The 14,770-nt window shown below is 39.9% G+C and overlaps 1 protein-coding gene across 1 annotated transcript; it reads right to left on the bottom strand.

The window, feature by feature from the left end:
* Positions 1 to 1,441: 1,441 nt before the first annotated feature.
* On the bottom strand, positions 1,442 to 14,438 carry NMUR2 (neuromedin U receptor 2). Its single transcript, XM_032395355.1, has 4 exons — positions 13,701 to 14,438; positions 7,491 to 7,575; positions 4,751 to 4,876; positions 1,442 to 1,795 (listed from the first exon to the last, which is right to left on the bottom strand). The coding sequence occupies exons 1-4, from the start codon at positions 14,424 to 14,426 to the stop codon at positions 1,524 to 1,526; spliced, it is 1,209 nt and encodes a 402-aa protein (XP_032251246.1). The 5' UTR covers positions 14,427 to 14,438; the 3' UTR covers positions 1,442 to 1,523.
* Between the last annotated feature and the right edge of the window lie 332 nt (positions 14,439 to 14,770).

A 14,770-nucleotide genomic window follows, 5' to 3' on the forward strand; every position in this document is an offset into this window, starting at 1 on the left:
TCAGGAAGAGCCTTCTTGTACTGCAGGCACTGCAGACATGCTGTTATAATCACAACTGGTTAAAAGGCCAACTGAAGGTCAGATATCCCCATCAGAAACAGAATCTTAGTCTTTTGGCTCTTAATGTTCCATTTGGAGCTGTTCTTTGACTCAGCACATTGGAATGTGAAGTCAACTCACTCACCACATATTTATTGAACATCTACCATTGTGACAGATATATTGCCAGGGTTCCAGCAACAGCAAAAATGAACACAAGATACTTCATGCCTTTGACAAATTTACATTCTGACAAAACAAGACTATAAATCCCTGAACTGCAAAGCAGAGTGAGGAAGAAACTTAAGAGAGAGACTGACAGAGAGGTCAGATACCACATCTATTTGAATAAATCAAGCAGGGTTTTATGGAGGTACCACACTCAGATGGACATTGAAGGATGGGTAGGAGAACAACAGATGGAGCCTGGAGATAAAGAGGGCATTTTCTAAGTAAATATGTGCTGCTGGGACAACTGGAGCATGTTTTCATTAGAAGAGCAAGTAATCCATTTTGAATAGAATATACATTACATGTGATGACATAACAGAAGATGAGTCTGGAAAGTTGATTTTTCTCATATGTGTGAAGACTGTTATATAGGTAATGAAAGATTTAGTAAGTAAAAGTCATGGGTTTGAGACCAGTAGTTACTATTTGACTTGGGTTTTTTCCCAAGATAGTAGACCATGTTTATGGTCTATCTGTTTATGGAGTAAGAATTTAGAAATCTATGTCTAGAGCAAACTATGAAAACAGCTAAGTTTGTGTTTGGAATATTTTATGCCTCTTTTGACCCTCTACCATAGCCTTATCCCACTTTCCATTCTTCTCTAAGTAGGACTTGGATTTGATCCCATTCTGGTGAAGAATGACTGAGAATGAGTTGGGGATCAGGAAGTTGGGAATAATAGTTCTAAGAAGCATCCCCATATTATCAGGAGGACTCTTTGAGTAACAGGCTTCAAAACCCTAATGAATCACATTATAATGACAAAATATGAGGCAGTAGGATAAATATGTTGCTGTGGAAGGACATTGACATGGATCCCTCAAATCAGGTAAAGTAGCATATCATCTACGTGTCTCCCTTTTATGTCGCACAGGGGCCATCGGTTGTGAGAGTTACAGCCTATCTCAGAGTGTGGATGACTCAGGACAAATTATTTCCCAAAGTGAAAATTACTCAAGGTATAGGTATCATACTTTACTGGTCATCATTTTTTTTTTCGTTCCATGAACTAGTGAAGGGGCATGAGGCAGTTAGGATAATGGAAAGGTAACTAAAAATCATGAGGTTCTGGGTTTTAGATCCAGTTTTAGTAGCAATTTGTTTAACAAAGAAAACCCACACACATTAGAAATGGGTATATAAGTTCTAAGACTCATTTTATCTCCCTACTCTCATATCAGAAGCCATAAATTATGGGTGTCCTTCCCTACAGTAAGGCAGCATAAAGGAATGTCAACTCTGAGCATTCCTTTTATGGTGCCTGTCCAGCACAGAGGGTTGTGGGCAGGTGAGAGCTGCGGATAGACAACTGACAAGGAAACTGGGGATCTGCATCTTCAGTCAGGTCCACAAGGTGACATTCTGTCAGGAAGATGGTCCGCTGGGCAGGTGGCCCCTGTGGGTGGTGCTGGGAGTGCCCCTGTTTGCAAGGAGAGATCACATTCCAGAATGCTGCCCGGAAGCGGTGAGAGAGTAGGTTATAGATAATGGGGTTGACGGCTGAGCTCAGGTAGAAGAAGACACCTGGAACACAGGAGATTAAAAAAACAGACACACTGAGGAGAAATTGAGTGAGAGGCATGATAGAGAGAAGCATAAATATTTAACAAAGGCCTCGAATCCCTGTGACTGCCTCTTTTGGAAGTAATAATATAAAAAAGACTCTAATTGAGAATACAAAATGCTCTGAATGGATCTACCGCCTGTGTATTTAGGAATCAAACACAGAAAGATTAAAGAGTCTTGCAAAAAGTTTAGGCTGGCATGGGATCTCTCTGAGATGCTTGGCAATTTCCTTTGATCCCCACTTCTTTAATTAAAGAACATGCTCTCATAGCATTAACAAGAGATGCTTAAGTATCAGAGGAAATAGAGATGTTTTTATCTCATTGGAGCTTTGCTTAAACTTATAATTTGAAACTGCAAGTAATAGAGGAATGGTAAATCAGTTAAGGCATAGTCCCTGCTGATATTTCTTATGATGCTAACTATCTCTTCAAAAAAATATTCCCCAATGCCCCTTTCCTACCTAGCCTTTCCCCTTGATGGCTCTTCCCACCTTCCAACTTTATTAAATAATTGTATTTTGCCATTTGTTTTCTTCACCAAATGCCTTGCACACTGCCATTTTCCTCTTTGGTATACACACTTCTCTTATTACTACATCCTATTTTATTTCCCCAAGGCCCAAGATGGGCCTGAGGTTGAGAATCGGAGGACTTCGTTTATGATCTTGGCCCTTGCTTGTTCTGTGACCTTGGATGGATCTGGCATTACAATTCTTTTCTCTGCCAAATGGGAGCGGGAAAACCATCCTAACCCACCTCCCTGGATTACTATGAGGATAAAGTTGAGATGCTATCCACAGAGGGACTGAGAATGGCTAAGAATATAAAATAAGTGATAGGTACTGTCAGTAACATATTCATGGTTGTCCTCATTTACATAGTTCAGGACATACAGAGTGGCATATGCCCTATGCACAGAACTGGGCAGGGAGGAATACAGAAGAAGAATATTTCTGTGGACTGTTAATTCATTCAACAAATTCTTATTTTGTGCCAGAAACTTTGAGGCACATTGGTAGGTAGTAGATTTAGAGTTTGTTCTCTAAGGATAGGGAACAGTATTACAGAGAAATAATCTATGCCTAACTTAAGCAGTTGACAAAGGAACAATACCAAACTGTTTCTGTTAAGAGCAAAATATGTGATACTGACAGTCATCCTATGGAAATTCACATGATAGCATAAACACAAGGACTATACTGATCATGAAGGATTTAATGGTAACTAGTGATTGAACGCTAACCAGCCCCTGAAGCAGGCAGGAGATAGTTGGGGAAGAGAGGAGAGAGCACTGCAGGTAGAAGGCATAGCCTGTGCAAATGTGCAGAGACAGGAATAGTTACATAGGGCAGGAATAATGCAGAATCTGCAGAACTCTCTAATTAACCAGTTTGACAAATGCATGGCTTATGAACGGAAATACATAACTTGATCAAAAGGCAAGTTGGAGGCCTTTTTTGGGTAGCATTTAAGAGGTGTAGACTTCAGCTGGTTGACAATGTGGGGAAGAGAGAGATGATATTTTAACAGGAAAATGTTAATATAAATGCTGTAATTTGGAAATCTTAAAATGGTTGTCTTGATGCATCTGGAGATGTAGAGTCAACTAGTCAAGTCTCATGTGATCTCGTGCTGTTCTCCAATTTATTTTATCACTTCCGTTTTTCTCAGCTTAATCACAAAGATAAGCTAAGAGCTATAAATATTTTTGAGATTTCACCCAGAATTCATAATTAATTTAACATGGAGGAAAGTACTAATGTCCAGGTATAAACTGTCCAGGTATAAGCCCTGCTGAGTACAAAAGAGATGGTGATTGAAAACAGATAATATAGATGGCGTTCAATACTCCTATGAACATTGTGGTCTTTGCTTTATGCACACATCGAGCTTCCCGCACACAAGTTGCTCTTCTCTTTCTTCTCTGGTGATGTCTCTGATCATCTAAAGAGCTTGTAGAACCAGCCAGTGACTCACCGAAGTAGGGGGACAAGGTGGTCTGCACCTAAGTCTAACAGTCACACTAGCTAAGAAAGAAGGACTTGGGTGACCATTCTTTGTTCCACTTTGGAGTAAAAAGCCCTGAACTTGAAGTTGGGTGACTTGGGTTGGAATGCTGTTTTTACCATTTGCCAGCCAAATGACTTTGGGCAGGTGAGTTCTTTTTTGTGGAACTGTTCTTTCAGCTGTAAAATGGTGATGATAACATCTACTTGTTGTGATGATTATAGAAAGATATGTAGTATTGTGCAGCTTAAAAAGCTTTTATTTCATTTACTTCTTACCATCAGCCTATGGGTTGTATAGAGCAGGCATTATTGCCATTTTACAGTTGAGGAAACTTTGACATGAAGGAGGCCCCATTCTTCAGATCACTACAAATATTAATGATGGGAGTGAGATGCAAATCCAGGTCCTCTGATTTAATGACCTTTCCACCACTCTTTCCACCGAATTCCACGGTATCCTTCACAAGCAGCATTAAAGTAGCCTAAAAGAAGACCTTGATACCTTTGGTTGGCTTTCATGAGGATCTAACACTTGCTGAAGATAATATGAGATTTCAGGGATTAAACATGGATGTTTAATTAATAAGAACCAATTCAATCATGTGGTCATTGGAAGTAAAACAAAGGAATCACCTCTTAGACCATTTTCCTGCTGTAATCATCATGCTTAGAGTTGAGGTCTTCAATAAAGTAGCATCTAAAACACTGATCTGGTATATTTCTTTTGGACCCATAACATACCTAATCGATACATGAATAAAATAAAAATCAAATGTGTTCTTTATTGTATGGTGGGTCCCCATAATCATAGTATATCCAATAGAACCTATTGCTCTAAGCAAGATGATGCAGCTGCAATTACCTGAACACGTGTGATGCAACCAAACCAGCCAAAATTTTACCTGACACCACATGGAGGAGATTGAACGCAGCAGCCAGGGATTCAGTCCACTCCTCCACAAAGCTGAAGAAGAGCCGATCAATGTGGAATGGGGCCCAACAGAGAGCAAACACTAAGACCAAGACAACTGGAAAAGGATGATGAATGAGAGAGCAAAAGACAGTCAAAGCAAGGATAGGTATGCAATGCCCACTCTGAGTCCGTCCATTCCTTCTAACACTCCTCCCCACCCCGCATCTTTCCTAAGCTATCATTTTAATGGACCATCTAGATAGTGATGAGCCTTTACATAGAATATTTACACACGAGAATGAATTATACAGGATTTAGAATCAGTTTTCCATACGATTGTACAAGATTTCTTGTATAATTTAAGTTTACTTCGGAACACTTAAAATAGTATTGACTTTATTCAAAGTTCTGAAAACATTCTATTGTGGAAAATATGTTGCAAGAAGATTGTTGGAACCACATAAACTGGTTATAGAAATAAAGTGATTGGGTTCAAGCAATTGGTGTTTTTTAAAGTCATAGATTAATAACAACTATTAATATAGGATGTAGTATAAATGTTGTATGAATTTATCTTGTTACTCTAGAAATAATTAGAAACTTCTGTGAATTCAGTCATTCTGTAAGGGGTGGGAGGGACATAAAGAAAGAGAAGAATCATGAGCATAATATTGCTTTACAAGCATCTTTTGATTGGGATGGGGATGTGTCTGTTACATTATAACTTTCTAGATTACAGATTTCCTTCCAATACTTTTTATTTTTATTTTGAAATAATTATAGATTCACAGAAATATACTATTGCCCAGTTTTTGTGTTTTTGTTTTTTTGGTTTTTTTTCCAGCTCCCAAGACAGAGATTAGTGCTACCATAGTTTCTCTTTGGGGCATTCAATCTTCACCAATATAAATATGTAAATATATTTTTTCTCTTCTGAAGTTATATAATACTTTTATTTCCCAAGACATGATGCTGGAGATTTGCCTCCGAACAATCTTGTAGGGGCTAAGGAAGAGATAGGAATATAGATGAAACAAGATTAGCTATGAGTTGATAATGTTTGAAGCTGGGTGATGGATGTTTATTTTACAATTCTCTGAACTTGTGAGCACATTTGAAGTTTCCAGAGTAAATGGTACATATAGTTGCTGTTAGCAGTAAACATATTCGGAGTAAGCAGTCTGCCTGTCTGTTATGGTTGCAAGAATACCTGAAAGATTCTTCTGAGTTTACCCCTAAAGAAAGGTCCCTAATCTGCTCACTATTGCCTACTATTCCCTTTAGTTAAAAATTTAATTAGTGTTGGGCTGCCTGGGTGGGCTCAGTAGGTGAAGTGTCCAACTCTTGATTTCAAGTCAGGTCATGATCTCAGGGTCAGGAGGTCGAGCCCTTCATCGCTCAGCAGGGAGTCTGCTCTGGATTCTTTCTCTCTCTCTGCCCCTCCACCTCCTCCCCCCAGTGCTCTCTTTCTCTCTCTCTCTCTCTCTCATAAATAAATAAATCTTTAAAAAAATGTAGTTACTGTTAAAATCGAACTCTACCCCCCAAAGACAAATAAATATTGTATATTTTATCACTGTGACTTTAATGTGAGTGTACTCTTTTGAGAGCAGATTATGATCAAGGAGAAAGGGAAGAGGGAGATAATGAAGACATGGGATTTCTTAATAGGGAAAGTCAGATGCCAACAGAAGCTAAACAATTTCCGAGAAGATGACTATTAGACAAACTTTAGTGACTTCACAGTTTTTTTGTTCATAAACACCACACAGTTACAGTGAGTGCTTTATATGAATATTAGCCTGAAGGATTTGTTTCTTCCAAACCTTAGGTTTTGACTTGGGAAGTTTATTATAAATCTCCTTTCTCATCAATATCTCTCATACCCTAGTGTAGGATCATATATTTTTATAACATTCTTTTGGGAGAGTGTAGATCAGTGCCTGGATTTTTAAAATATCTTATCTATGCAAAAGAGTGTACTTTTTTATATAAAATGATACAGTATTATAGGCGGGATGACTGTTTACTCTTGGCCAGATGTTCTTAATCTGGAATTAAAAGATCCCAGGGAGTCCAAGGATGGTTGTCAGGAGGTGCATGATCCCCTGAACTGGATTATAAAATGTTTTGTGTATGTATATTTGTACATTTTCTGAGTGTAGAGTCCACGGCTTTCATCATATTTTTTTTAAAAAAACTTATAACTCAAAATAGGTTAAAAGTCACCTGCTCATTTTATTTTATTTTTTTTAAGATTTACTTATTTATTTTAGAGAGAGAGGTGGGGGAGGAGCAGAGGGAGAGGGAGAGAGAATCTTAAGCAGACTCCTTGCTGAGCATGGAGCTGACTCGGAGCTCCATCTCATGACCTGAGCTGAAACCAAGAATCAGACACTAAACCAACTGAGCCACCCAGGCGCCCTCACCTGCTCATTTTAGAGAGGAAAAGAAATGCTCAAAATCTCACAGAGTGAGATTTACAGAGTGAGATTTATGGAATACCACACAGAGCGTATTACAAGGATGCAATTTAGTGCATTGTTTGAGGGTTGAAAACTATAAAATAGAAACAAAACAGGTCCTAGGAGCTTGGGAAAAACCTAGGTTTTGATGTTACGTTTCAGGAGAATTTTTATTCTGATCCCAGCAGCACTTTCTCAGTACTAAATGCAACTCCTTTGCTTTCACAAACAAACAAACAAACCCGAACAAAGTGGAGGACTTACACAGCATTTTGGTGACTGATTTTCTGGCTGGTCTTTGAATATTTGCAGTCACTTCATCCACCCCAAGGAGTTGGTCTTTCTTTAGCTGCAAGGGAAGTGGAAAAAGATACTAAGGGAGGGAAACATTGTTTCCTTCTGTCAAGATCCCAGAAGTGTAACTCTAACGCTCATTTTGCAGACAAAAATCTGGGAGTTAAAGAAACGTAAGACTTCGTCAAATGTTTAACAGTAAATTGGAGGTGAAGTTGGATCCGAGTCACCTAACTCAACTGGATTGATGGTTGTGGCTACCTTGCAAAGCCACCATGTATCATATGCTATTCTATAGAGCCCTAGTTATGCAGTATATTAATAGGTATTCCATGAAAAGTGTGAAATCTAAAGTAAAAAATGTTAGATAGGCTTTTTCATTCATTCATTCATTCATTCATTCAATAATTATTAGAATGGAATCCCTCTGCTATAGGGTGGGTAGGCACTAGAAAACAAAATGGATATTGTTTTTGCTTCATAAAGTTTATAGTCTTTATTGTGGGTCTTCTCAGAGCCTTTAATGTGCTTGATGGACATTATGAACATCTTCTTGGGGGTTTGTGTACTATCCTTCCCCCATCCCCACTTTCCACACCCCACATCTCCCATCTCAACCTCAAGGGAGATAGTGCTTCTTTGACTCAACAATATCCCCTCTGACCCAACCCTTTTCAGTGGAATCTCTAGTATATCTTGAGGAGCACAATTTGGAAAAATCTGTGTTACTAGTATTACTGATAAGAGTGCCTATGTTTCCGAGTTTAGATGTTAAAATATACTCATCCTGTTGCAAGATGTGGTGATCCATGAAGAAGTATCTAAAAATATCAAATATTAACACTACATGTGCATGCAATTTTCCCTGCCCTGTTCAAGTCCCATCTACTCTTGAAGACTCTGGTGGCCACTGTAGCCCATTTTCTTCTCCTTCCTCTGAACTCCCATAGCACTGAAGATCTGCATCATTCACCTAGCTGTAGAATTTTCTTCTCTTTAATTCACGTATTTTTAGTTTTGGAGGATATACAACCAGATGAAGAAAGCTTTAAGGACTCATGATAAACTACCATCAAGCATCTAGAAGATAGTACAGTATGTATTTGTGATTGATTCTCTAGTATTGATTCTCTTCTTCTCCTACCAGTGGTACCCTGATTTTGCTTTAGGGAATTTAGTCCGTCTGCATTGCTAGTCATTAATTTGGATGGGAATGATCCCATCTCCAGCTCCAGGTTCGGAACATGAACAATGTAGCTACGATCCATCAATCACAGTAACTGCATAATTGGAATCAAAGCGATCTCAGATACTTGCTTGTACTTCTAGGAATGGAAGTTTTATTTCTCTTTCACTGGGAGCCTTCTTGTTCTCTGCATGTGAGTTCTGGAATACAAGAGCTACTTTTTTTCCCCACCATGAGGAAAGTGCTTGGAACCACCAATGGCCTTCTGTGAGGATCTTGAGGTTAAAATCAACAGTATAAAAAGAAGAGCAAAGAAACAGAAATAAAGCTAGGTCTTTGAGAACACTGTGTGTTTTATGGGATTAATCTTCATCAAGAGCCAGCTCTACCTCTTGACTTCTCAGGTCTCTACTTCCCATCATATTTTGCCAGATTGAGTTGGGGTTCCTTCATTAGCACTGTAGAAAGTTCTGACACACTGATCAAGGGCATCAGGTGGAAAGAAAGCTCAACTTACTCTATATAGTCTTGGGTAGATATATGGAAGATGTATTCCAATTCAAGATAAAAAAGAGATTGATGTGGTTATGTGCAACAGTAGAGCAAACCGCTTTAAGAATCAGGGAGCTTCCTGGGCTGGATGGCATTTTTACAGAATACTTTAGAGAAGGTATTTAAAATTAAATAAGACTTGGAAGGGAAGGTCATTAAAACTTGCCTCCAAAGTTCAACAAAGGAATATCTTGTCTGTCTAACAAACATGTTAGCTCCTAGAAGTCAGGTAGCTCTCGGGACCACACCAGTCCTGAAGCATCCACTTGGATGATTAACAAACCTGACCATCTGTCTCTGAATATACTGGTGCTCTCTACATACACCTGTGTCTTCACAAAGTGAGGGATTAAAGTTCCTGTGAGATTTGACTCTTCAGAGGTCACCTAGAACTTGGAAAGAAAGAAGGGAAAATACTGTGCAGTTATTAGGAATAGATGGGATGAAACTGAAGATAAGAGGTTATAAACATAATGTAAAACAAAATAATTCAGGTGGAGCATTCATCTCAGTGCTCGGCACGTGATACTCAGTAAGTTATATATAACTATGGTCATTCTGATTATTGTCTTCCTTTTACTCGAAAGACATTATAAAAACTGAATTTTGAGGAAACTGTTATTTATTTATATCTGTGGTCCCACTCATGTGGATTACTGAGTCCCTTTCAGAAATTCTCTTTCTCATGGTACTGCTCACCCATAAGCAGCACTTTTGTTGAGACAAAGAAGCAGCCAGATGCAGAGACGAAAACAAAAAACAAAACAAAAAACCTTTATATTTAAGGTAAGAGTAATAAATCAAACTGCAAATCTTATTAGCTCATCATCAATTAAATCTACTAAAGGTTCTAATTGTTTCATACCATTTTAAAAAATTTGTCACTGTTACAAGATAGTTATCCCAGTATTTGATTTCAGTCCATAATTAAGAACAATGAAAAACTATTGGGATCTCTTAGTCCCTTCTGTGGGTGGGTTTAACAGTTTTCCTTGGTAATTTCTCTACTTCAAGGAACAATTTCCTTAAATCAAACATAAAGCAAACAGTCCATACAGTTCTTTCATGAACAGGCTTTCTGTACAGTGTAGTTTGCAATGAAAAGAAAATTATAAATGTATTAATCATTGCTTACTTTTCAGCTTCTGTAGGTTTTAGTGATACAACTAGCCAAAGAGAGGGAGAGTGAAAAACTGAATATTTATTCATGGTATACATTATTTCAACAGAATCTGAAGCCCTCTACTATTCTAGTAGAATAGAATCCAAACCATTTGTCCAGCCAATATTAAATACTGCTTTATGTTTGGATACTTTTGTTTCCCTTCAGATGTTTAGCAAAGTAGATATTCAACTGTTAAGTATTCTCTCCACTTCTGAACTTTTATTTTAAAAGTGAAGATACAAAAAGAGTGAAAAATTGTGGTTACGTATAGGAAGCTCAGAGATCTTCCTACCCCACTCTCCTTAGCTGTGTAAGATAAAAGGTGAGGGGGGAGGTCAATGGGGCTGACTTAGGTTGATATATTATGCTGATCAGTTGTTTATATGATTATAATCATTCCAGCAGATGTTTAGTGTGTGGAGACTAAGCTTCAGAATACCAAAATATAATCCTAGCTTTTGTGTAAATATTTCTACAATCTGAAGAAAATCTGTTTATTTGAAAAAATTAGTGCAACTCTGTTTGGCATGGCTGGATTCTGCTACAATTCATAATCCATCTTCTTCGATTCAAGTGTTAATGCTGCATGCAGAATTACAAGTACTAGGTGAGAGCTCCAAAAGAACTTCCTCTCAGAGAAAAAGAAACTTGCCCTGGGATTGTCTGTTTTCCCTCTCTAACATGTTCTAACCTTGGAGAGCAGCTTAGTGGATACTCATGTGCTGGAATGATGAAGCAGCCCTAAATGCTCAGCTTTGAACACACATATGGGCTCCCCTCCTTCCTTGGTCCTGGGATTTCATCAGTCTTAGGGCTTTTTTGCCTTCTGAAGGCAGTGAGTGCCAAAGTCAATCATAACTTTAGATTTGCCAAGGGAGTCAATAACTTAATAATCATCAGATTTGCTTAGTCTTTTTTAAATCTCTTAGGTCAAAAAGCTCTTCAAAATAATGTTCCCAACTCTCTTGCTTTCGAAGGTAGAAAAGCTAAAGTCCAGCAATGAGTAAAATAATTTAACTTCATTCATTCATTCATTCATTCATTCATTCAGATTACAGTCTAGTTGGAGAGAAATAAATTAAGGAACCCACAAGTAGAGATTATAAATTGTAATAAATGCAATGAAGGAAAATCACCAGGAATCATACCACATACACAGGGTCCAGGTGCAGCTAGAGAGTCAGGGAGAACTTCCCTGAGAAAGTGTGGGTGAAGTATGATTTAAAGGGTAAGTTAGAGTTAAAAAGCAAAAGGGATTGTGATGGTCAACATTAGGGATATTTCAGGCAATGATATAGCAAAAGGTACAGCATTTGCAAAGGCCGTGAAGCCAATGCCATAGACTAGGGCCTATTTCTTCTGACTGTTAGTCTACAGATCTTTAAATTCCTCTAGCAGTGACTTACTAAGCAGATAGTTCATTCCCTGGTGTCCCCTGGGTAACAGTTCATCCTTCCTGAGAATAGGAATGTTATAAGTTGCACTATACACACAAACCAAACTAGGTAGTTGCTAAGCTGTTGTCTGAGCTCTCACTTCGCTCCTGGTGCCTATAGGTTCATGACAATAAAACAAAGTGAAACACAAGGTAATTGGTTGGGGGTAGAGGGTGTGTGCTTCCTACTCAAAGTTAAATACTTCTTCCAAATTACCCAAGATAAATGATTGGTTGGTGTTGGACAAAATGGTATTGGTCAGTTTGGGGTGAGATTTCTCATAGGGCTTATGATATTTGGAATCATGCAGAAGTCCTTTCCCTCCAGTGATATACACAGGGCATCCTAAGACACTGCAAGCTAGTCTGGGGTGACATGCGTGTCTCGGTGTAGAGGGCCCAGCCCTCTAAGAGGAGATTGGCAAAACTCTCTGCCTGATTAAATTCACTCCTGTGTTCAGACATCTGTGGTTCTTGGAACTTGTTCTTCCTACTTGGACTCTGCTGCTCACCTTGGGCACAGCAGATATGGAAAAGGACCATTGCAGGGCACTCGTTTCTGACATTCCCCTTCCCAGAGATGCACTGAGATGGGAGTACATTAATTGTCACAGAATACGTGGTGGCAGAGCCGTCTGGAAGCAGATGATGTGAATGTGATGTATGATTTGTTTTCCCTTCATTTATAATTCACGTTGCTCCTGCTCACAGATTTTTTTTTTCCTCCTTTTTTTAAGTTATCACAAACTGTTAGAGCTATCAGGAGCCTTAGATATAATCTAATGTGACCTTTTCATTTTATAAATGTGAAAACTAACTCCGGGAGAGAATTGTGTGGCTTGCCTAAAAGTGTGTTTTATGTGGGCTTTAGACCTGGGAGTCTAAATGGTCCCAAGACTGTTCCTACACAAGCTGCCTCCTTAAATGGGCATAAAGCTGTCACAGATTTCATCTCTATGAATTTGGATGCAGAATATACCAGGAGAGGAATTATATAGACTCACTACTACCATCACCAAAAGTAGTTTCTCTCAGCTAATTTAGATCCTAAAAAAGGGGAAAAAATCAGTTTACCACCATGAGTATAGGAACCTCTAATTATTAGGTATGTTGCAAACTAAGTGATAGTTTTTTATTCATCTCAGCTATCATTTATTCCCACTTTCTTCTACTCTATCTAATGTGCTCTGTTCATGTCCTTGTCCCTCAATTTCCACCTGATCAAGAGAAATCCAAGTTGGTCCCTCTCAAGCCATATTTTTGCATTTTAGCCTGGTATTTCAACCAAAGGGTCAAAGCAACCATAAGGGACAGTCTGACTTTAAAATTGTATGTCTGTCTTGGAGTAGAAGATAGGCAGAGATAGCTTATGTTATACTCTGGCCAAGTCGGTCCAGAGGAAAATTTCAATGCAGGCAGTAGGTGGGGGCAGGAGACAACAGGATGTGGAACAGTCCCTCCAGGGGTGGCCACCTTGCGCTGTTTAAAACAAGGCTCCACCTCAGACCTACTCAATCAGATTTTCCCTGGGGCAGGGGCCTGCACACTGATACGCATAGTAAGATTTCTAGGTGATTTGTAGGAACTCCTAGGTTTGAAAGCCACAGGCACAGAGGAAGAATAATGGAAGGTGAGTTAAAGGAAATGGTTTATAGTTGTGGTTAGTATTTGCCTAATTTTGAGGCTACTCCTTTAACTTCTGTTTCCCCTTTAGGCTCATTCTGTTTTTCTCTATACTTCCTTCCAATTCTGAATTTCTCCAATTCTAAGTTTTTCCTCTGAACTTCGAGTCAGTGAGAGAAGAAGGGATGCTGCCCTAAGCCAGCGAGCTTGGATACTCACTCTGAGGCCCATAAGGTAGTAGAGGACACTGATGACAATCATGGGGAGGATGTAGAAGAGGAAGGAAGTGACCTGGATGATGAAATTGTAGATCCATATGGGCTTGACGACCGCACAGGTGGCAGAGCCTGGGACCATGGACCCGTTAGGGAAGTAGTGGACCTTGATGCCGTGAATGCTGGTGTTGGGCAGAGAGAAGAGAACGGAGAAGCCCCAGACGATGCCGAGGATCCTGAGAGCCCGCCGCCGGGTGCACTTCAGCTTGGCGCGGAACGGGTGGAGAATGGCCACGTAGCGCTCCACGCTCACCGTGGTGACGCTGAGGATGGAGGCAAAGCACACCGTCTCAAAGAGGGCAGTCTTGAAGTAGCAGCCCACGAGCCCAAACAGGAAGGGGTAGTTGCGCCACATCTCGTAGACTTCCAGGGGCATCCCAAGGAGCAGGACCAAGAGGTCGGAGACAGCCAAGCTGAAGAGGTAGTAGTTGGTGGGTGTCTTCATAGTCTGGTGCCGAAGAATCACCAGGCACACCAGGAAGTTACCAACGACCCCCACTACAAAAATCAGTGCATACACTGCAGTCACTGGGAAGAAGAAGTGGCTGCGGGGAGGTCCATACAGGGAGGCCAGATAGTCCTCGGTGCTGTTCAGGTATTTCTCGGATGGATCTTCCAGTTCCTGCTGGTGGATCCAGGAATCATTCTTGTGTTTTTCCATCACTGACATTAAAATGCAAGACCTGAGACTCCTCTGATATGAGCCTTTGTCCCAGGCTGAGCCAGAAAAGAAAGAGAAAGCAGGCAGGAAAGCACAGACTCAGGGGAAAGAGGGTGGGAGAGTGTGAGTACTTCAGTAAGGTTGGGCTGTTCAGACCCTGATCCCTTTTGAAGAGCTAGAGGCCCCGCCCCTCCACAGTCTGTGGCCCAATGAGTGTGTGTGAGACGCCCAGCAAGAAGACCGCTGGGTCAGAGAGCTGGCTTCGAAGCAGGGAGCTGGAGAGGAGAGGGAGACATTTCTCTGAATTGGAAGGAGCTGGGAAAACAGCTGACACAAACGGTGATGCCCTACCT

Source organism: Phoca vitulina, unplaced genomic scaffold, assembly GCF_004348235.1.
Source record: "Phoca vitulina isolate PV1807 unplaced genomic scaffold, GSC_HSeal_1.0 scaffold83, whole genome shotgun sequence".
NCBI classification, from domain to species: Eukaryota; Metazoa; Chordata; class Mammalia; order Carnivora; family Phocidae; genus Phoca; species Phoca vitulina.

Coding starts and splice junctions, on each gene's coding strand:
- NMUR2 (XM_032395355.1), bottom strand. CDS start 14,426: ATGTCAGTGATGGAAAAACACAAGAATGATTCCTGGATCCACCAGCAG. Junction 7,576..13,700: donor ACTACCTTATGGGCCTCAGA/GTGAGTATCCAA, acceptor CTTCCCTTGCAG/CTAAAGAAAGACCAACTCCT. Junction 1,796..4,750: donor TCTCCTCCATGTGGTGTCAG/GTAAAATTTTGG, acceptor CCTGTGTTCCAG/GTGTCTTCTTCTACCTGAGC.